At 41.0% G+C, this 22,683-nt stretch overlaps 1 protein-coding gene across 5 annotated transcripts in view; it reads right to left on the minus strand.

Annotated features, from left to right (window-relative positions):
- Window positions 1-19,079, minus strand: part of fli1 (Fli-1 proto-oncogene, ETS transcription factor) — a 30,353-nt gene extending 11,274 nt beyond the window's left edge. The window contains exons 1-5 of one of the 5 annotated variants that reach the window (XM_088300944.1): window positions 18,867-19,079; window positions 17,823-17,920; window positions 6,867-7,078; window positions 5,339-5,490; window positions 4,258-4,461 (exon numbers count right to left, since the gene is read on the minus strand). In XM_088300944.1, the coding sequence (XP_088157070.1) occupies window positions 4,258-4,461; window positions 5,339-5,490; window positions 6,867-7,078; window positions 17,823-17,861 (607 nt within the window). In that variant the 5' untranslated portion in view covers window positions 17,862-17,920; window positions 18,867-19,079. Of the gene's footprint in view, window positions 1-4,257; window positions 4,462-5,338; window positions 5,494-6,866; window positions 7,079-13,435; window positions 13,683-13,755; window positions 14,040-17,822; window positions 17,921-18,866 lie in introns of those variants that run through there. The other 4 variants (XM_088300943.1, XM_088300945.1, XM_088300946.1 and 1 more) reach the window with 4 other exon arrangements.
- Window positions 19,080-22,683: the final 3,604 nt, after the last annotated feature.

The following is a 22,683-nucleotide window of genomic DNA, read 5'->3' on the forward strand; positions in this document are numbered from 1 at the left end:
GCAAGTAACTCACTTAAGTGCACTGAGCTATTTAAGAGGAGACAAAAAGGCTACTGTCAAAAGAATGCCATATGATACTATAATATCCAGTCCGCGTTCCAATTTGTTCAAGTTTTGAATCCCATTTCCCCTTGGGAAATCAAATGAAACTTTTGTCATTGTTTTAAAATCTGTACAGCAATCCAAACTCTCACACAAGTGTTGTAGTGAGTCTCATTCGAGCAGATTTCACAACAGCCAAATTTAGTTCAATTTAAAGCCAAATTTGTCTGAAAAAAGTTGGCGAATGTTGAAATCTTGGAGGTCCCAAACTATTGGAAAGAGTAGCATGCTCGTGTTTTGGTTCGGGTACACCGCGAATTTTGACAAGCAAACCAGCGAGACATTAGCTTCTGAAACTTAAACATGTACCAACATGTTATTTTCTTCTTTCTCAGGATGGGAGCTAACTTTTTATACAAAGACAGGACACAACATTAGCTACATTTATACAACGTTGTTCATTCCAGTATGAGAACAGTACCAAAATCTGCCGTTTCAATAAGTTTATCATTGCAGATGGAGTAATTTTCTTTCTCTCGGTTCAATAAACATCTTAGGTAAAGGTGTGAATGAGTGTCGCTATGTGCGTCCGGTGAATGATTGGTGACCACTAAAGGGTGTAGTCCAATCCACACCCCAAAATTGGCTGGGATTGCAACCAGCCTCCTGCAACCCTGAACAGGATAAGCGAAAATTGATGGATGGATAATATGATTTGGGGTCAAACTGCAGCTATCCAAGGCAAGTGTGGGCAAACTATGACCCAGGGGCCACATGCGGCCCGTTAAACGTTTTAATCCGGCCCGCCAAATTTGAATAAAATTAAATGAATAAACTTTGTTAATTTTTTATTTTCTAAATACTCCGGTTTTTCAAAGACATATTTATTGCTGTAATGCTTTTGATCACTTTCATTTCAAATGAAATGTATTTTTTTCTCCAATGAGGTGAGGTTTCCAAAACACTCCATCCATCTGCTCCTGGTCCGGCCCCTCTGTCAAATTTGAGAACCCATTGTGGCCCGCCAATCACAAAGTTTGCCCACCCCTGATCTAAGGGGTCTTTCTTGTGTGTTGACTGCGCTTAAACTCAAATTCAGCTCCAGTTTGTGATCTCATTAGATTGCCACAAATCCCCCGTTCTGTTTATATTTTGAAGTTTGCCTGGAGCCACAGCACAGACATGTGTACTGTAACTTGTGAGTTGGGAAATCATCTAGGGCTTCAGAACCACGTAAACATATCACAAAAATACATTCACTCAAGCGTCATCGTATACATTTTTCGTCTGCTGCACAATCTAGCACCGAAATATTTTTTGGGGTGCTGACTGCATCGTTTTCACGTAATAGTAACCACTAATGGTAAAGGTTGTTTGACCAAATAACAAGAAATTTTAAGTCATCTGGAATTGAATTCAGCACCCAACACGGGATAAACATTATCGAAAAAGGATGGACGCAGGTACAGAGAAAAGGTAGTGAAGCTTATAAAACAACCGACCGTCATAACGTCTGTAAAACGGATTCTCCAATTGTCCAATATAAGCATTCCTATAAAGCGGGAGCCATCTGCATCTCCACTTATTTCAAAGCGATATAAATTCTTGTAACGCTGAGCGTCTGAAGTCCCACGTTCAAGTGAGCAGCTGCATACTAGCTCTGTTTGGCTGCTAGCAGCAGACGGCTAACGCTACAGGGCGCAAGGCCAAGCCAGCCAGCCCCTGCACACCAATGATAACCTGCCAATAGAAGGAACTAATGCGCAAGAAGCTCAATAAAAATGTTGCGAGGGTAGAAAGAAAGAGAGGAACATTTTCCCTACTCAGCCTTTAAGACCAGATGTTTATGGTCTGTATAAACTATTGAGGGTTAGAGAATGTCCCCCACTCAGCAACAGTGCGGTGCGAAGCCCAGACTTATCACTCGTTTTTTTTTTTCTTTCTTCTTTTTTCCCATTTTTGTCTTGACTACCACTGTAATCTATCCAGATACAAAAGAAACAGCGACAGTGGAGAAACCGAACAGTTGCTAATGGTGCTCACTCATAACCAGCTTGGACTGTTTCCATGCACTTTCCCCCAAAATATTGAAGTGATACTCTAATTCTCCAATTTCGTATTTTGGTTCAGCCGTAATTTCTACAGTCTCTCCAAACCTGGTTTTTATCCCCCCTGAGTGCTCGGTTCCCTGCGCATGTGGTATCAAACCGACCTACGAGGGTGCGATAAAGCAAACAGTCCACGGTCCCTCCCCGACAGACTAATTTGAACAAATTCTCCAATTGCACCCCAAATTGAAAGCACATTGAGTTGCGGACAGCCATCATTTATAAAAATCTGAGTAAGTGACCAAGAAGCAAGCCAAAATATTGCACTGGCAACTACCCTTGTTACTGCAAGCAGCTGGTTGGCCAGACACATGTTCTCATTGTGCTGGCAGAGGCGATGTGGCTACCTGAATGATGTATCTGAACGGGACATGGCGGCTATGTTTGGCTGCACTATGGCCGCAGGGTGGGGAAGTGTCCCAGTCCTGCCCGTAGTGTACATTCAGACCTTAATGACTGTGAGGAATGTTAATCAGAGGTTCAATAAACAGACTCACGCATGATGCACACAGATGTCTATGAAATGATTGCAGCGCCCATTTCGACGATTTACTGTTTGGAGATGGGTGGGGGATAATGTATGAAGGTGAAGCCCATTAGCTATCACGTGACCTAATCACTAATACTTCCACGGCTTGGCTCAGACATCCCTTCCATCATTATTTTGAGCACTTGAGATGCTCGGCCTGCCTCCAACAGTCCTCAGTGGAGCCAGAAGTCTATTATCTGTGCAGGTTTACTTTCGGCTATGATTGTGCAGCAGGAGAAGAACGAATGGATTTAGTTACCAAATCATTGTGCCTGCTGGGTCTGCCTCAACCCTCCGCCTTCCTACTCTGTCTCTCTCAGACATTTGGTACTAACGTACTGTGTCTTGCCCCTTAGGCTTCCAGTGTCAATAAGATGATGTGTGCTTCCCAGACAGCTGCTCCAAAGCAGGTCAGCCCATGCACGGGAAGAGAGCATTTGTTGCTTTGGTTTGTCGGGAATGGATCCAAAGCAATTTCAACGGGCAGGCGGAGAGGATTCCACAGCACACAAGGTCTAAATCAAAAGCGAGGGCAGCACTGGGCAAAGTCACGGTACAGCACGTAAGCCGTTACTAAGTCATGAAGCCGGCGGCCATAATGAAAACTGCTGTGCCGAGTGGCGGTCAGACAGATCCACCCGCTGCAGCGTTGCACAATGAGGCCGTTATACTCATGACGAGCATCGCTCTCTGCCCTGACAACGTACACGGAGAAAACTGTTGACACCCACAAAGTACAGTTCCCATTACATCACGTTGAGGCCCATCGCAAAGTTTTGAGAGTAACGTTAAATTTAGTGGCGACATCAATCACTCCACCCGAGTGCGGTTTCTTGATATTCTGCAGCGGGGAAAGCAGCTCTAACTGTTCTTCAGCTTAGAATGCAAAGTATTCAATGATAGTTCCAACAGGTTTCTGTGATAATCAGTGCTGCACTTAAAAATCTTAGCCCCAACAGATGTTCCATTTTATATTTCAAAGGCATTTGCATACTGCCTCAGAAAATTGCTTCGGGTTCCCAGCTGAAACATATGAAGCGGGATTCCTTCGAGAGCCTCTTCAAAGGTAATAAGCTCAAATTTACTTGCCTGGACATACTGGTCTAGCCTGCTTCCCGAGGCAATGCACCTGGACTTCTTGCCAAAGTCCATGTGGTGGATAGCGCAGCAAAGTGTAGCGAGACATGTGCTTGATGAATATCTCGATACGGAGCAACAGTGCTAATGACCAACAGAGCCAACACGGTGGAAGTTTGGAAAACAAAATTTAAACTACAAGCTGGGAAACCAACAGTGATCAATACTGGACAACATTTCATGTCTGCGACTTTATTTTCACTTAATGCGTATGATTCAGATTATGTCACCCAAACAACCCCCTTCCAGATTTGCTGGAAAGTACCTTCCCTTTTCCAAAGATAGAAAGTCTTTGGAAAAGGGAAGCTACCACCAGTTTTTATGGATTGCTTCACAACTCCATCTGGGAAAGAACCGTTTTCCTACTGACTCTGGATAAATCAATCGTCAAATTAAATGTCTGTTCATAATTACTTGACTCTTTTTGGATCGCACACTTACTTTCCCTGAGGTAATTGAGATGAGAGAGAAGAACTTCGGCGTTGTACATGGTGGTGAGTCGGAGAAAGTCATCCTTGCTCATCTTGCACAACTCTTTGCCGTCCGTGTTTTGAAACATGGATGTGTCAATCTCCAACAGGCCGTACTCCTTGATGGCCCACTCGAGCCACTGGCGCACGTGGTCCTGGGACCACAGTGAAGGATCTACGGGAAAATACAGAAGTGGTTGTTTTTTGCTCGCACATAATACTTGAATGAAATTGCTTCTTGACTAGGAGTGAGGCAGTTACACGTCAAGCATGCCGTGGCATTGTGGAATCTGAAAAAATGATCAAGTTGATTTATCAGCGGCGGACGTGGCTCAGTTATTAGATATAAATAATTCGTTGTCCTCCTTAAACCACAGGAGGATTCATGCGAGTAGGATAACGTTTCAGGTAGTCTTCATTTTTAAATCCCTTTCTGTCATTGTTCAACATTTCTTACAAATAGTTACATCTGGAGAGACTTACTCAGCAAATTATCGTCTCTGTTGGATATACGGCTGAGACAATCTGGAAGCCAGACTGATAGCAGTCAAAGACTCCATGTACTGGAAGTATTGTCGACATTCATTTAAAATCAATCTGCGACAATTCACCAAGACTCAAATTTTTTTTTTTTCTCTCTCTTTTTTTTAAAATAAAATCAATTCACTGCGATTGCTTTCGGGAAAAAAATGTAACCTCTCCCCATCTTTGCGGCTTCATCGTTACAGTGCTGAAACTGCACTTGTAGCTACACAAATGGTGCCATTTCAAAGTTTTTAATGATTAACTTGCTGAAACCATAGCTGTTAAAGAAATATAGCTTTGGCAGACCAAGACATATTTCGACTTGCTCACAGAGCCACACTCTCGTGGGAGAGATGAAACGCTGGCACCCAGCTAAATGAAAATAGGGCTGCCTTCGTGAAGCTGTGTCAAAACAGAAGGACTAACAAAGAAAATATTGAGAAGACATTGCTCCTGTATATGAAATGGAGATATATACATGGCTTCATAAAGCACATTTCAGACATAGTTGTGTTTCGATGACTTACCAGCTGGGACAATGACTCTCCGTTCATTGGTGGTCATGTTAGGGGGAGGTGCGTTTTTCTCATCCATGTAGTTTCCATAGTTCATCTGAGACGTTTCGCTACTCCCCACCAGCTTATTACATTTACCCACGCTGCAGTCCACTGGAGACTCCCTGCTGAGCACACACAAGAATATTGCAAAAAGAAAATATGATAATGTCTGGCGAAATAGTTGTTTGTATAAAACGACGGACAGTGTTATTTAAAACAACACTGATTTCAGTGTAATTTGGTTGTTTTTGAAATAATAGTTGATTTAAATGTCCAAAATAAATATCAATGTGAGGATTTTTTGGGGTAGAGGAAAAAATCACAAATCTTTACACTAATTTGAGATTGCATAGGTTAAATCTTGCATTTTCATTGCAATATGTCCAGCGTGTGTCTGAGTTCATCAGGATTTTTTGTGTGCCTGTTGCTCAGGGAAAATATTGCAAATTGTATATTATTGTATTGCACTGCATGTTTTTTGTTTTTTTTGCTATTCTGTTCGATGAGAACTATAAGAAACTTTGCTGGTATCTCGCATAAATTTGGTTTACTTTGATAAAATAAATAAATAAATAAATGATTGCCTTTGACCAGTGCATTTCTGCAATGCTTCTATTAGAGGCCGCCAATTGAATGAATGCTTTTTGATCAGTACCAATTTCAAATCATCTGAATCATTTTCATTTGCCGAGTATGTTTAAAGCCTTGAATCCATGTCACGATCCAACAATAATATAAAGCAGTCTATCCAAAAGACTGTCGTTCAACATTATCGTGAGTTGAAAGAACATTGGGTACACTGTGGGAAATTACAAATATTTCATTTAATTTTCACCAAAATGATTTATTGATTAAATAATGTATCTTTGTTCATCTATATATTCTTGGCGTGGGCAAACTCCAGCCCAGGGGCCACATGTGGCCCGTTAAACGTTCTAATCCGGCCCGCCGAACTTGATAAAAATTAAATAAATAAACCTTGTTAATGTTTTGTAATTTTCTAAATACCGTGTTTTTTCAAAGGCATATATATTGTTGCAATGCTTTTGTTCACTTTTATTTAAAATTAAATGTTTGTTTTTTTCTCCGATGAGGTGAGGTTACCAAAACACTCCATCCATATACTCCTGGTCCGGCCCCTCTGTCAAATTTTAAAACCCATTGTGACCCGCCAATCAAAAGGTTTGCCCACCCCTGCTCTAGATGGCAAAAAGTAACAATTAACCTGTACATTCACCTGTTGCCACGAGAAAATAGTAAAAGTCAGCAAAATGATGAGCATGATCTACTTTTTGAGACATTTTGGTTTGGTGCTGTGCCTTGCGATGCAAAATATGTGCCTAGGCTCAATAAATTCATATAATTATGCATCACATCCAATATAAATGTGTCCTGCAATAATTAGCTTTAGTATAATGGATAAATCCATAAAATACTGTATGAAATCATATTTAAAAAAAAATACATAATTCCTAATACATTCATTTCTGCTTCTTACCGCGTTCCGTTCATATGCTCATATTCTCGCTTGACGTTGACCCGCACTGGTTGGTTGATCCACTCCTGCTGTGGGGGTAATGGGTTGATTTTGTGAGTCTGGCCGTAGTCCTGCGCGCCAGATGCAGTCATGTCTGTCTTGGGGAGAGGGGCAGCAGCAGCGTACGGAGGCTCAAATAAGGACTGGTCTTCACTCACCACTGATAGCGCCTCCTGGAAGGAGAAGCAACAATCACGCGGCGTGTCTTTCTTTGCTCAAGCAAGGCCTTACATCGTAATCCTTATTCGACGACGTGTTTTTCGAGGGTTAGTGATGAGTAGTTCATTAATGATTTAGGATTTGAAGCAGTGGGGAAAGCTGTCTATGAAAGCAGCTCTCACACCTTGAATAACACCCAATAAAGCATATACAGCGAAGAGCTCAAATGTCAGGCCCATTAATTAATTTAAGCGTTTTAGTGATGATATTCACAGCAGTCATTTTGACATGGTTACACAATAAATAGTAGGCATTATGTAAAAAATACAAAACTGATTTGGAGGGACTACTAAAAACTTTTTAAGGCCACTTAAATCAATGTCATTAGCTTTATCAGTAGAAGCGAATGTTATGGGATCAATATTTGTTTACCATTTATTTTTTAGTTATAACCGGATATTTGGCTGAAGTGAAGGATAGCGTTAGTTAAACAAGACTGTTTTCATATTTCTATCTCATAGTCATTGAATGTAAATGTTAAAAAAAAAAAAAAGTATGAATTTGAGGATATTTTATAATGAGGAAAAATAAAAATTCCTGACACGAACTTGAGTTTGGATAGGTTAAATCTGGCGTTGTCAGAGCAACATGATCACCATGTGTTTGCGGCATTAGGATTTTGTTTGCGCCAAAAAAAAGAAAATCTTGCAACTTGGAAATATTGCTCTCCAATTTTTTTTTTTTTTGCTATTCGATTGGGTGGGAACTTTTGTAGGATGCGTCTACAAAAATCGATGTGGTGTAATCTTGCATGCATTTGAGTTGCTTTGACAAAACAAGCAATCTTTTTTTTTCTTTGTATATAGTCCTACTATTTTTGGGAACACAACTGTGCTCCACTGATTATAAGTGGCTATTTGTATACGCACATCATAACAATAGATCTACCTCAATTTTGGACTTTGTGGGAAGGTTCTTTCTGGGGTAATTTTGGAACGGTTTGGAATGATCTACATCAGGCGTGGGCAAAGTATGGCCCTGGGGCCACATGCGGCCCGTTAAACATTTTAATCCGGTCCGCCGAACTTGAAAAAAATTTAACGAATAAACCTTGTTAATGTTTTATTTTATAAATACTGTGGTTTTTCAAAGTCATATATATTGTTTTAAGGCTTGTATTCACTTTAATTTCAAATTAAATGTATTATTTGTTTTTCTCTGACGAGGTGAGGTTTCCAAAACACTCCATCCATCTGCTCCTGGTCTGGCCCCTTTATCAAATTTTAGAACCCATTGTGGCCCGCCAAACAAAACGTTTGCCCACTCCTGATCTACAGGCAACTAAAATTGCACAAATGTATATCCCAAAACAAGAACAAGCTATAGCAAAGCCATGTATGAGCTTTGGAGGCTGGCTGGCAGATGTTCACCTCCAACATTTCCTGCCAGCACTTGAGAATGACATCAATCATCTCAACACTCGCCGGGCCAAGAGTGCAAATAAAATACCCCAAATGTTGAACTCTTCCTTTCAGAATGGGAGGATGTTGTCAGGTGATGACAGTGATAAGAATTGGTACTAAGAGAACATCAGAATCGACCTTTTCAACTACACAGAAACTTGTGATGTCAAATATTCACTCTCTTGGGGACCTTGTTGAGCTCTAATTACATGCAGTTATGGAGCATATCACAGTCTGGCATCCAAAGTAGTTTGGCTAAACAGCCCCTGTAGCTACTGTTGCTTCCTGTTGATGTTAGCTGACTTCAATCGTGCTCACAGTGCAGTTAGGGAGCAAACAAATGCTATTTGCTTACATGTCTTCAGTTCTATGCAACAATTTGAATGGGAAATGATTGCTTCATCAATGGAAATGTATTGTTTGTCTTCTGTCTGACGACTTAAATGAAGCACAGGGGTGGGGGGGGCACTGCAACACTGACCTAACTGTGACGGCTCAGCAATGTAAGCAATGTAAGTTTATTAAAGAAAACAAAAGCAACTCTCGACTGAACGACATATTGCACCGTTTCAGCAAATTCCTCTTTAAATGCCTTGTAATTGTTAGATTTGTTCGAGTCTTTTACATGCATAAAATGTCAACATTCCATTCATGTCATTGTTGGAATTTGTTAAAAATGCTCCGTGACAATCATTTTTTCGTGAGCCATTGCCCTTCCGGCCATCAGCATTCAGAATCAGCCAAAATTCCGGAGAGAAATAAGTCTGAATATTAGGCATTCTCATCATGTGTCTCTGCTTTTGACTTGAGATTTGAAATACATCTGGATCTGATAGGATCTGATGGCACGACTTAGACGGAGACGTGTTTAATCCTCAAAGGACGGAATTTATATCATCCCGAAATGCCACATATGTTTGTGGAAAAAAAGGGAAAGAATGACAAGACTTATCACTATTTCCATCACCGTTGCTGTTCCCAAGATCCTCAAGTACAAAGACACTGTCCTCCATACTGAAGCTACAGCATATACATTTACTTGCAAATGTCAGATATGAAGTAATATTATGTGCACCTGTGCTAACTGCTCGCAATTATTCATATAAAATCAACTTCAAGTTATACACCAAATATCATATCAAATAACGCATATTGTCAGAAGTCAATAGAAGAAGCACATGTGGGAGGAGAATATGGGGAAAAATTTGCACCCGCACAGGTAAAGTAAATGGTCATATAAACGCTAACCCTCTCTAGAACGTTTATCCTCCCTCCCAGAATTAGATTTTCCAGGGATTTAATCAGTTGATCCATCATATAGTCTGAAGCCTGGCAGTATTACTTGCTATCTTAGCAGCACACACCAGCTAGTGCGCCACCGATAAAGCGCCAAGAAGCAAGGGGACGTCTCGTTACAACCCGATAAGGCCGCAAGCCACTATTGTGACTGTTGCAAGTTACATTCCGAGTGACATATCAGACTGTCGAGTGGAAACCATGATTGGCAAGTGGCGTGTGCCCATCAAGATGGTAGAGAAGGGCGTTTAAAAATAGGAGTGGGCTTCTCTCGGCTGAGGAGAAATCTGCAGTTTTTTTCTCTTTCCTACTGGTAAAGAACACGAATGTGCCAGGCTTTGCCTCTGTTTTGTCATAAAAGCAAGCACTTGTAAAAAGCATCTCCATTCAATTTAATCTTCAAGTACAGATCAAATACAAGAATAGCAACACAACATGTGTACAACAAAAAACACTTTTCATTTGGTTCCTCTTTTGCTGTCCCTTACTGTAAAAGATTAAGGTGCTACTTAAATCCAACTTATTGCAGAGCATTCCCTGGAAGCAAAAGTGGTCCAGTAGACATTAACTTGCCCCCAAGGTATAATCTGCACCAATGCATCCCGTAAATGTACTTCTTCAACTCCAAATTACATTTTCCAGCGCCAAAAACATAATATATGACTATAAATTTACTCTTAACAATCATACAGGGAGGTATGCGCCTTGTTCTTGTCTTGAATGTGTTGAGTGAAATTGAAGCATGGGCCGAGTATCTAACCATTCGTCAACAGGTAATCCCCTCTCTCCTCCAAAAAGTCAATCAATTTAAAATGTCTCCCCAAGCAGTATATTGTTGTACCATCGAGGATGATGACCACTGAGCCTCAACTACAACTTGTGAAACCTGTCTGCTAGGACAAAATCTGTTCAGGGGCAAAAGTCCACCTCCGATGTGGGGGGAATTTTACTTTTTCCAATAAGAAATCATGTCCCTAGAAACATAAAAGTTTAATTAACTGTATAGGGAGTTTTTAACTAAGCATTCTTACCTCTCATGCAAGTGCATGATGCTGATGATTAAAAAAAAAAAAAAAAGAGTATATAGCATTGGGGAATCACGTCAGATTCTACAAACGTGAAATTTCGTTCCCGGTTGTCAATGTTCACGGAGCTAAAGTCCAATAAGACTTCATAACAGCAATATGAATTTTGGGAAATCCAAAATAAATGACATAAAAGGTGTGTCTGGCAAGTTCTAGGACTGGTGTGACACAAGTTCAATTTCAAATCCAAACTTCTCTTCAATGAGGACCAGACGATCGACACACGTCTGTGAAGAGTGCACAAAAAGTGGTAAGAGTTTTGGCAGGACAACTCATGGCTGTGTCACCAACGCGCCTGCTCACGATGCCCTGAGCATCTGACAGCTCCTGGCCAAGAAGAACTTCCCGACTCACCAGTTCTGACTCTGCGTATTGTTTTCCCTCTTTTTAAATTTAAGGGGACTTGATTTCATGACATGGATGACATCAAGATGGACAACGTAAGTGCGGAGGATCTTGGAAGAATTATTCTAGTCCTTGAACTTTTCTGACGCGCCTGGAACATGATGGCGTTTTCAAATGTTGCAGGATTTTAAAATTGCCTTCTTCCTTAAAAAAAAAAGAATTCTAACGATCCCCCCATATTTTGTTTTGCAAGGACACCCTTATGAAACTTTTATAATTATTAGCAACTTATTGTTACGTTACTTTAGCCTTGATATACTGTGCAGCCACGATATCGACATGCCTAGTACCCAATCTGCAAAGTTCTAGTTCTATAACAATCATATTTTCCCCCATTGCCATCACTATATATCTGGGATGTCAAAATCAGAAAATAGAAAGAAAGAGTCAAAGAAAAAGATAACTACTTGGGGAGTTAAATCGGACGTCAAGTGATTGCTCATTGCTCAAGTAATGACTAATCACGACTTAGTTTCCAAATGTCGCATGACCAAATTCAGAAAACTGTTGTGCCATGATTGGTCGTAATCTGAACCCAGAGCAACTGTGATGTCATTTTCAGTCGACAGCAAGTGGCAAATTGCCTGAGATGGATAAAAACCAGTGGTTTAATTCATATTCCACAAGCACAATATTTAACAGAGTGCCATGATTAGACTAGTGGGGGCACATGGAACATATTATTTGAAAGACTATTTGCACTTGACTTGCCCTTTATTCCTTTCCACCCTCACATAATTGAAATCTTAATTTATTACGTTTTTCTTGTTGTTATTGTTGTTTTTGGTACAAGTCAAGAGGCCCCACTGTAAGTACACACACAATGCTTTACATGCCTCAAACACCTGTCTGGAGCCACCGCCTTGCTTTTGTTTACATCAACTATCTGACTGCATCATAACACGTTCTCCACATGGTGTCCACACGTGTGTCTGTTTGGCACACACAACACAACAAACGTCCACCAGCAGGGTGGTGCAGCCGAGAAAGGAGGAAGGGGTTCCATTCCTGTCTTTTGTTTGAGTAGGAAAAGGAAACCTGTCAGGAGAAGATTGTGTAGAACAGGAAGCTCTCATGGCTCGGGAGCGTGTTCTTTCTTTAAGAGTGCGCAAGTCAGCCCAGCCATTCACACCCACACTTCAATTACGACTCGATTCTTCATTCTTAGGTTTTTGCGACAAAACATCTCAATGGCCCTTGCATACATCCACCCACCATCCTAAATGACATAAATCACACATGGATGCCCCCCCCCTTTTTTGGTGCCACCAATGTTAACACTCCTTCAACACACACACACACACACACACCCGCACACACACACACACACACACACCACACCCAACTGCCACAAAGCTGCTACTTAAAATGTTTCCCAAAACACAACAGCATCTTTCAGTCGATTTGGGTTCATTTTTGGGAGCTGACACTTGTTAGGTAGTGAGCCAAGAGAGGGACTTGCCATTCAAACATCTGGAACCGTCTGCAGCCATCTGGAATGTGACTGTCTAGAAGGGAAGAGGAGGTGGTGGGGGTGCAGTAGCCAATGTTAATTCAGCCCAGCACTCCTGATGACTACCAATTCCACCAAATACTAATTTCCCACGAGGGTATACTTCTTGTTTAATAATAACGTTATATACTTTTAAAGTTCGGGAATACGCTTTTAATTTTAAACCGCATGCATGGTTACGTTATTACATCTACTACCACACTGGTATGACTTTTGTCGTTATAACGCATTAACCAAATATTTAGTAACTAATTTACAAACACTGCATAAAGGTAGCACTAGTTGTGTAACTCTGACAAAGAGAACATTTTGTCAAGTGTGGTTTTAAAGTGTCGCAAGCTCACAAGTTGCCAAATAACAGCTTTCCTTTAACAACACACAACCCCACTTCTACGAAAAAAATACGTTACACTAATAATAACAATGTGTGTGTGGCTTCGAGATCACCGAACCATCACATTATTGACACCAATGACAGGCTCCGTTCGGACCCGTCACCGGAGAGACCGCCGTTGCGCATTTCATCTCCGGCATTTACAAACCACTCACATTGTCGCGCCGGTCACACTTAAAAAAACAACAAGCTTCGAGTTAAGGGGAAGACCTTACCTACATGAAAGCACAACTTTAAAAAAAAAGTGTGTCGTAGGGTACAATAGGGCCGCTCCAGATGTGCGTAATATGCGCGCTCGCTCCTCCGAAATCCAACGTGCGAGTCAAGCGTCGACGCACATCCTCACAGCGCTCGGAAATTATGATTTTAAAAAAAAGAAGAAGCCGAAGGGGGATGGTTTGAAGGGAACGGCGAGAGAAAAAGGTCGTCAGTGTAGAGGTCCCGGCTCACGCACACACACAAAAAAAGGAGGCGCAACTTTGGGAGAAAAAAAAGCGGTCCCCACAATCTCCTTCACCCCACTCTCCACCCTTACCTTAATAGTTCCGTCCATTTTGCGCAACTTTCAGTGGACTCCGACGGTATCCCAAACATGACACGCTCCTGAATTAATTCCAGCACAGTCCCCGTTTGTGTGGCGTAGAGAAAGACACTTTTTCTTCTTTTTTTCTTTCCTCCTAAATTTGGGAAGTGAAGTCACCGCCGCCGCTTGCTTGCGTGCTCGCTTGCTGCTGCTGTTGTTGCGAAGGAAGGTTGAGAGAAGGAAGCTGTGTGTCACCCAAAAGCCCTGCCTTCGAGAAAAAAAAAAAGCAGGATACTGTCCGGAGGAGATAAGCAGGCAAAACAATTGAGTGTTCACTCCGTTGTTATGTTTTTTTAAGCTGGGAAATATTTACAGGATGGCGGCATGCTGCGTAAAAAAAAAAAAAAAAAAAAAGAATGATTTTTTTTTCCTTCCAAAAATGACACAAATTGGAGGTGGTGGCGTGTTATACTATATTAAATAGCCAATCTGAGTTAAAGTGCCACATTCACTTTTAATATATCATATCTTTTAACACATCACTCGGGCAAGATCTGTTTTAAAGTAAAACATGAGCATGAATGATAAAGAGGTGACTGGGCTTTAAATCACCCAAAGATGACAAATCGGAGTGATTGTTACAATCCTTCTTTGCCTTACACGCATCCACGTCAAGGTGAAGACTTCCCAGAGAAGCCATAAATCACATTCATCCATTCAACACTCCACAACACCCCCCCCCCCAAAAAAAAATGTGCTCTACACGTGTGAGGTGCTGCAGGAAATACAACCGTCATCATTGGGTCTTTGGTAGATTTGTCTGTCTTCGCTTTATGTGGTCAAAAAGTATAATCTCAACTCGCATTTATTTTATTCAGTCAAATTGCCCTCTTTGCAAACAAGGTTTTTTTTTTAAATGGAATTGTGCATTGTGAATTCTCTTCGAGTTCTTTAAGATGTAACATGTCACCAGTGCACATTTTAGTTTGTTATTTTTAAGTATTAAATTCTAATAGGTGTTTTTGTCCAATTTTGGACCGTTCATCTCATCAGCAGGCCACACTAAATATATGAAGGTTTACAGAATTGCTTGGTGGGCTGGATCAACTGCTCTTGCGGTCCCCAAATTGCCCACATGCTGTCGGTTCTCAACCCCTCATCCTGCTCCTTTTTAAATGTTCCCCAGTATACTTTTAAATTCAATGTCAGTTCGTTGATGAATACTCTTTGCAGCCAGCTCAAAGTTGAGAACGCGCCACTGGCAGGAGGGCCGGTCTGTCTGCTCCCCTCTTGGGGGTCTGGCGAGGCTGAGGGCCCCACCCTTGGGACCGCCACATCTGGATCCTGCTAAGGGTCAAGGCTTCTCCTGCCTGAGGCCAGCTCAGACTTGTATAATTAAGGGAGACACCTTGTTTAACTCTTCACTGACCAGTTTGATACCACCTCCCTCTTTTTTAAGTCTCCATAATTGCATGTAGCTTGTAGTTTTTTTTTTTTAATCATATAGCTGTTTAGAGTTACAAATGTCACATGCCATCTCATTGGTTGTTATTTTAACCATTCACAAAAAGCGAGACCTGACTTGAAAGAAAATAATTTACTTTATGTATAGAATAATCATCATGCACATTAAATAAAGCCTTTTAAAACGCTGAATCTTATTTTCTGATTGGATATTTTGTAAATGAAGGTAATGATACATTTTATCAAAATAACACACACACATACACATAATCCAATTGGTAATATAATGCTAATTAAAAAATGAAGATGTTTTTTATCTTAACCAATATGTCATAGTTAATCACAATTGACAACATATGGAACGGATACAGCCCTGGTTTTGGATCTCACTATTATGCAAGTGACCACTGACGGAACAAGATCACATCTTACCAAAAACCGGTTTCCTCTCTGGATCTCCCCATGAAGCCTATTAGGGTGACAGGGGGTCCGGGCCCTATCCCAAGACCATAATGAATACAGTGGTAACAAACATTTTGGAACGCCAATAAACAGATGCAAGTTGGTTTACTCAGTCAACCACAGAACATCTGGCTTGACGCTGCAAGGAGTCAGCCAGCAGACAGTTCTTCGTCTGCACACACACCACCAGACATGCATGCAAGTGGTGCTCCTGAATGCATGGGGCCTTCCACGGGATGGGCCATGTATGTCAGAGTTGGTGAGGGGTTACATGGACCCTCGGCTGTAGAAGGGGGTCTTGCTTTTACATATGTTTCAGCCTTCAAGATCAGGGTTCTGCAACTTTTTTTTTTACTGCTCCGGACCACTAAAACCAGTCAAGAAGTCCCCAGTGAATTTTGAAAATATGGCTTTTGCTATGATAGAAGTGGTCGTTTTTCATGACAAACCAGAATGCCAATAAATCCAAACTGAAATTGTGATTAAAAAGGATAAATCTCTTCAGCTAGACCGAGTGATTCATGGTAAAATAGTGGACTGTGGGCCAGCGGTTAAGGACCCCGGGATGTGAGGTCATTGGGCCAAACAAGTGAAAATGATCTTCCAGTGGTGGATGAAATATGAGAATAATAATGATGAAAACAAAATACAAATAATAGAACAACCAATATTGGGACTGAGGAATTCATGGAATAAAATGTGTAAATATTTTGGGAAAAAAATTAAACAAATGATGTAGCAACAAAGGACATACACAAATGTGTTATTTTCGTGATGTTTTAGTTGAACAATAATATTTTATGTTCATAACTTATTGTGGAGGATAAAAGTAAAACGTTTGAAGGAATTTAAAAATTATGCCAGTAAATGAAATATATTTGCACAAGAATTCACTTTAATGTCACAATTGTATTTTGTTTAGAAAAGAATAAAATAATCTATAATGATAATAATAATAATAATAATAATAATATATTCAATAATTAGTATTGTCTCATTTTAATCAAATTAATCACATAAAATTAATGGAACTAATAATACGACGACACAAAATAAAAACAATCGATTTTGTATGTGTTTTCCCTTCAACATCATCACTATTTTAATCGTGCTCGCTGACAATCGTAATCCTGTTACAGCATCCTGTACAATATGGATGCCATTCATTCGACAGCATGCGAACTCTCATATCGTGGCCGAGTCCAGTCTGGAAGCCTGAGTCCAAATACCAAAGGGCCCCGAAAAAAAAGTGGCGTCGGCAGCATATGTGCACGAACTGTCTGGCCCCCCTCGCTCCAGGCCATAATTAATTTGAGATTTATTTTTATTGGAGAGTTCCAGTCTCGCCTGGCCTTAACCAAACAAAACCAAATGCTTGGACCGTGGAGTTTTTTGAAGGAGGAGGAGAGGGAGGGAGGAGGGGACGCGGATGTCTTATAGTTCTGCCACATTCTGAGCAAAATCTGACTGTGAGTGTGCACGCGAAAGAAAAATGCGAATTTGGCATGCAGGATGCAACGTGCCTATGCAGTTTGCGTTTTATTTTATTTCTTTACAAAAAAAAAAGGGACTCACCGTGGAATCTTGCGTTTATTTTAAAACAAAAAGAAGTTTCCATCCACGGTCATTCAAGGAGGGGAAAAAAGGCTCATTGTAAAAGCGTATTTTCTCACCAAACATTCCTACATTTTAATTTCTTTAAAAACAAACCCGGAATTGTTCAAAGTCCTCTTTAACCTTGCGGGATGAAAAGAGTCCTTATTCAAACATATTGCCTTTATTGGAAAAAATAATAGTTTTTTACTTTATTTATGAATGTTCGCTTTTGTAGTTGTTTAGATATACAGACATGCTGAGTTTATTTATTTACCCCCCTCTATATTTTATTACTGTATTATCCAAAACAGATGGATATTTTGCAAGCAGCTTCATATTTGTTTTATTAATTCATACCTCAACTAAATTGCATCAAAGTGAATATTTAAATCAGAAAACAAATAACGGGGAGTACGCATCGAAAATATATCCGTAAATCAGACTCGCATTTTTTCGAACATTTGTTTTCCTTGTTGTTTTAAACGTGACTGAACACGTGAATTCATAGAGAAAAAGAACGAAAATAAAGAGAGGCAAAAGAGGCGGCGCTGCCTTACCTTGACGTAAGACGACGTGTCAGGGACAGTTTGGAACATGACTGTAAACCTGACACAAGGGGGGCCAGGGGTGCTGCAGCGTGTCCACCAGTTGAGTTCTGATGTTCAAGTCGTAAAACAGAATTCATTTTATTATTTGTGTTTGTTATGCAACCCGGTGCCGGTGTTTTGTTCATTTTTTTTAATGTCACTGACATGGATGAATTATTTGTGGTGGCTCGTGGAGGACGAAGGTTGGGGGGCGGGGGGTGTACCCGGCCCCATCATGCATCCCTACCCCCTTCCCCCTCCAAGCCTGAAGCTTACCACATATTGAAACACTTTTCACTTTAATAAGTGCAGCTTACAAAGTCTGGAGGTGAAAGGGCACTTGGAGGACGGTGCATTTGAGTCCCACTTTTTTTTTTGCAACACTTAGGAAGACAGTCGCATGCATTCTTTAAACCGTAGGATAATTTGAAGTGCGTAATTAATGCAATCATAAAAGCGATTAATGCGTACAGTGGACGGGGGATTTGCGGGAATTAAAACGAATAATATCAAATGAATCCCCCATATCACTAATACATGGATCTATATATGGTGCTTTCACCGTATATGGCCCACGAACCGTAGGTTACCAACCCCTAGCTTTAAATACATTTTTGAAGGCCAACTCATAAAGCAGCCCCCCACCCCACCCAAGTGCATCCAATTTCTGCGCGGTAAAGAAGGCGCAACGGAGCCGGGCATCTGCACCCAATTAGGCAGGGCAGCTCTGGTGAATAACGGCGTGAACCTTCCACTGAGACAGCCCCGTGGGCCCGTGGGCCAGGACTCTTCTAGTGTTACATTTTAAGCATCTTACTTTTGCAGTTATCCATCATGAGTCTCAGTTAAAAAAAATTCCGTGTTGCCTCACACCCCACAAAGCGATTCAAAGATGCAAAATGATCAAGATTTATAGACGAAATGGTGAATTGTGCTAAAAATAGAAAGTGCCTGCATGCGAGGTTTAAAATAGGTACGCAACCTGCATTTCTAAATTAGAATTTGTCTACTCACCTGTTCTTCTTCTAATGCGCGCCGGTGCAGGAGGTGTCACTCCTCCTCCTCCTCCTCCTCCTCCTCTTTCTCCTCGCGCTGCTCCACCTCGTTTACACACTTTTAAATAATTAAGTCCTGTCCACGCGAAGGTGTCCGTTTGTTTTTTCTTTGCGAGTTATTTAGTTCAGAGAGTGGAGCAGTGGTTGTGTGAATGGGAACGTTTCCGAGATGCGAAAGAGAGCTGCGGCCAATGAGCAGCAAGAGAAAAACCTCCCCTTGTCTGTAGCGTGAGGCCACTCGAGCGTGAAATCAGAGGACACACTCACACACGCGCACGCGTATGCACGCACGTGCACACACTCAAATACAATTCTAGAAATGTGCAACGTTTATGTTAAAACTCTTGTTTATGCTCAACTAAGATGCAATGTTAACATCCTTTTTGCTGTTGGTGCTTTTATGGTGGTTTCAAAGTTGCAATTACAAATGCCGTAAAATAAAAACACAAATGAAAACTTAAAAATGGATATTCCCAATAAATGTTTCTGTAAAAGCTAGCTTGTCCAACCCTATTAATGAAAAAAAAAGCAGACCGAGAAAGTAAAAACAATTTAAAAAATATGGTTGCAAAAGTGTGCACACCCCTTATAACTGGCTTGTGGTTGTGTTCAGAATGAACTAATTACCTTCAAATCCACGTGAAATGGGAGTCAGTGCACCTGCCACCATTTAAAGTTCCTCTGATTAACTCCAAATAAAGTTAGGCGACTTTTCCTCGCCCGTGTGACAATGTGTGACTCCACTGGATTCAACTAGTGCGTGTGTCAAAAGTGCAATAGATAAGGAAGGCCATAGTAAAAGTAACAGTGATATAATGGCCTATCGCTCAAGTTACCAATCTAGTTATGTGTGCCAAAGAGACGTTGTGCTTCTACTGACGGCTATCATTAAAACCTGTATGCTTGAAAAAAAAACAGTTGAGATTTTCAATGCAAAGGGTTGAGTTAATAAGACATCACGACACATCATAGCAACAACCAGGCAAGTGCAACAACCATCAGACTAAAATCTTATAGACTGAACACAAATTGATGACATCCATATACAGTTTCTTTGTATCTGTCTGACCCCTTGGTGACATGTCCTACGGGATTCCAACAACATTGACACAAGTTTATCAGCAGCCCCCTTCTTACTCTTTTCCTGCTTATATGACCCCCTCACACCCCGAAACTTTGTAACCCCCAACCACTCAGCTCACTAACTTAATTTCCTTCACATTTCCCGTATCTTCCAAGAAAAGAGTTCCACCAAAGGGGTGTTGGTGGCAATCCACGCAAGGCCGTTCACCCATGCGTGGCCTTTTTATTGGCCCGTCAAGGTCGTTATTTCACGCCGGGCAATCGCCGGGAAACAGGCGGTTCACTAGTGACTTTGTGTTGTACGGAGATGTGTGTTCATTTGTGATTTTATCTGGGTCCAGAACTGCACAGGATGCCTTTGAAATTCAATAAGTTGTCCTCGCATACACTCGATGTAGCTGGGGAAAAAAATGTCCATATTTGCTGATGCATAAACCAACACTTTATTGCCCACATGTATTTTTTTCCCCAGAAGCGAAGTCATCTGGTATAAAGGTTTCCTTTCATCACTTGCTGTTTGTCGCAGCGTTTCCTAACGCAGTGATTAGGAACAACAGCGTCAATAATGTTGTTCCCAGTGTCAAACAATGGGCGGAAAGCCCAACATCCGTTTGAGTGAAAAATGGCATTCATGATCCTGCTGTGTTGGCTTCCTGAGGAAATTGTATCACAGGTTTTCTAACACATTTGAACGGCAACTGACAAATTCTTTAAAGATGGAGAAAATACTGTATAATAAATTGTTGCGTTTTGTGTTATTATTGATAGACATGCTCAATTAAAATATGTTCAAAGGCAATCCAATGGTGCTTTTATGTTCAAATTTGAACCTTTTATCATATAATTGAAGCCTGATAACTATGCTTGTCATGGTTCTTGCGGCAAGCATTGCAAGGAGTGGCTCACAAACTCAGTTCTGAGGTAATGACAGGCTTATTTTTCCTAATTGTGATTGATTTTGAGCTAAAATTAGCATTGCATGATCAAACTCAACAGAGAAAAGTTAGACTGGTTTTAATTTTACGTTTGATTTTTCAACTAAAGAATAAAAAAAAAAGAAATTTGACACCAAATTTTCACAGTGATCACTCATTTTTTTGGAGTGCACGATAGTCAAGAAAGTGCATGAAATGCTGCGTGCTGACAAGACTCAGTGTGGGAACACAAGTGGCGCACTGCAAATAATGAGACGCTATGATGGCATCATGTCATCCAACTATGGAGGTGCACGAGTGCCGCTTGCCTCAATGAACTCAGGAAAAAGAGAAAAGTAGTGCTTTGACGTTGCCATGGAAATGTATTCAGTTAACCAAGACATTGACGCGTTGTGTGCCGCCATCACTGAATCCAGGACGATCAAATCTCTAAAAAAAATATGAAGACGGTGTTTGAGTGACTGCGCAATGTTGACGTTGCAGTGATGGAAATAAGTTTCGTCATTCAAGGCGGTGCTGGATAGGCTGTTTGCTGCCTGGTCTCATTGAAGTCAAGAAGAAAATAAGTCGAAAACTGATCAATGGCTTGACGTTGACTGTGGAAGGAGTAAAACCAGAGTCATGTGATCCCAGGTGCCACTTTGATGGAAAAATAATTCTCTATTCGATACAGTGCATTATATACAGCTTGCCACAAAATGCTGGACTATCGAAACTGTGGAAAAGATGTAAGAGGCATGATATAATTTACCGTGTGAGCGTCATGTGATCAGCATCATTAAGGAAAAGGCCAGCTTTGGTGCATGATTTGCACTTTTCCCAAAAGTGACCATGAACTAACTTCTACCCAAACTCGCCTGCAGGTCATTTCACCCTAAAGTGACCCGCCTTAACCTCAAGTCTAAATGATGATTAATGGTCAGCCATAAGGAGGTTGTTCAAATGACCCGCTGTGATTAGTTCAAGCTTAGTTGTTCAGCCTGATTGTGGCAACTTTGCTTCTTGTACAGAGGTGGAAAAGGGGAATATTTGCAAATTCCGTACGTGTCTGCTTCCTCCATTAAGGCTTGTACTGTCTGAGGCTGCTCCTTTTCTTTTTTTTTTTGCTCATTGACGTGGCTCCGAGGTGTTTTTGCATCCAGAGTAAATGTTGCTGAACAACCTTCCATCGTGGATTCCGCTGCCATTCTTTCCTTCTTGCATGCTAACACTTCAGAACTCCTCCTGGGACTCCATCCAAAACGTATTTTGAGATGATTTGGGCAACCTACACAGACATGTTGCGATTACATCGCTTGGAGTAAATGAAGCCCCTCACTCTGAACTGTAATGAATTATTTATTTAGTTTAAGGGGCTACCATAGATGTTCCAGAGATGGAGATCCAGGCCGTCCCAGCCCTCTTTTTGTTCCTCGGGGAGTGAGCAAATGGCAGTATGGCACCAGAGAAGGCCGGGCCCTCCTCCCTATGTCAGATCTTTTCATGGAACAACACTGATTTTCTTAGCTTAACATTCTTATCAGTTCAACTTCAAAATGGTAGATGCCTTGTGGAATTTGTAAGGAAGTTCTTTCCACTTCACAAGCCTCTCTGCACCGAATGGGATCCCCACAGAAGAGAAAAATCCTGCCTTTAAAAAGATAATATTGCTGTTTTATGCTTGGATATTTTTTTTTTATTGTGGCACCTTTTATCCATTTGTAGACTGCAACAATGGACATAATTCAAAAAGGATCGAATGGCATAAGAAGCTCGGCT

This window comes from Idiotropiscis lumnitzeri, chromosome 7 (genome assembly GCF_059441095.1).
Source record: "Idiotropiscis lumnitzeri isolate Australia: NSW breed Sydney's pygmy pipehorse chromosome 7, RoL_Ilum_1.0, whole genome shotgun sequence".
NCBI lineage: Eukaryota > Metazoa > Chordata > Actinopteri > Syngnathiformes > Syngnathidae > Idiotropiscis > Idiotropiscis lumnitzeri.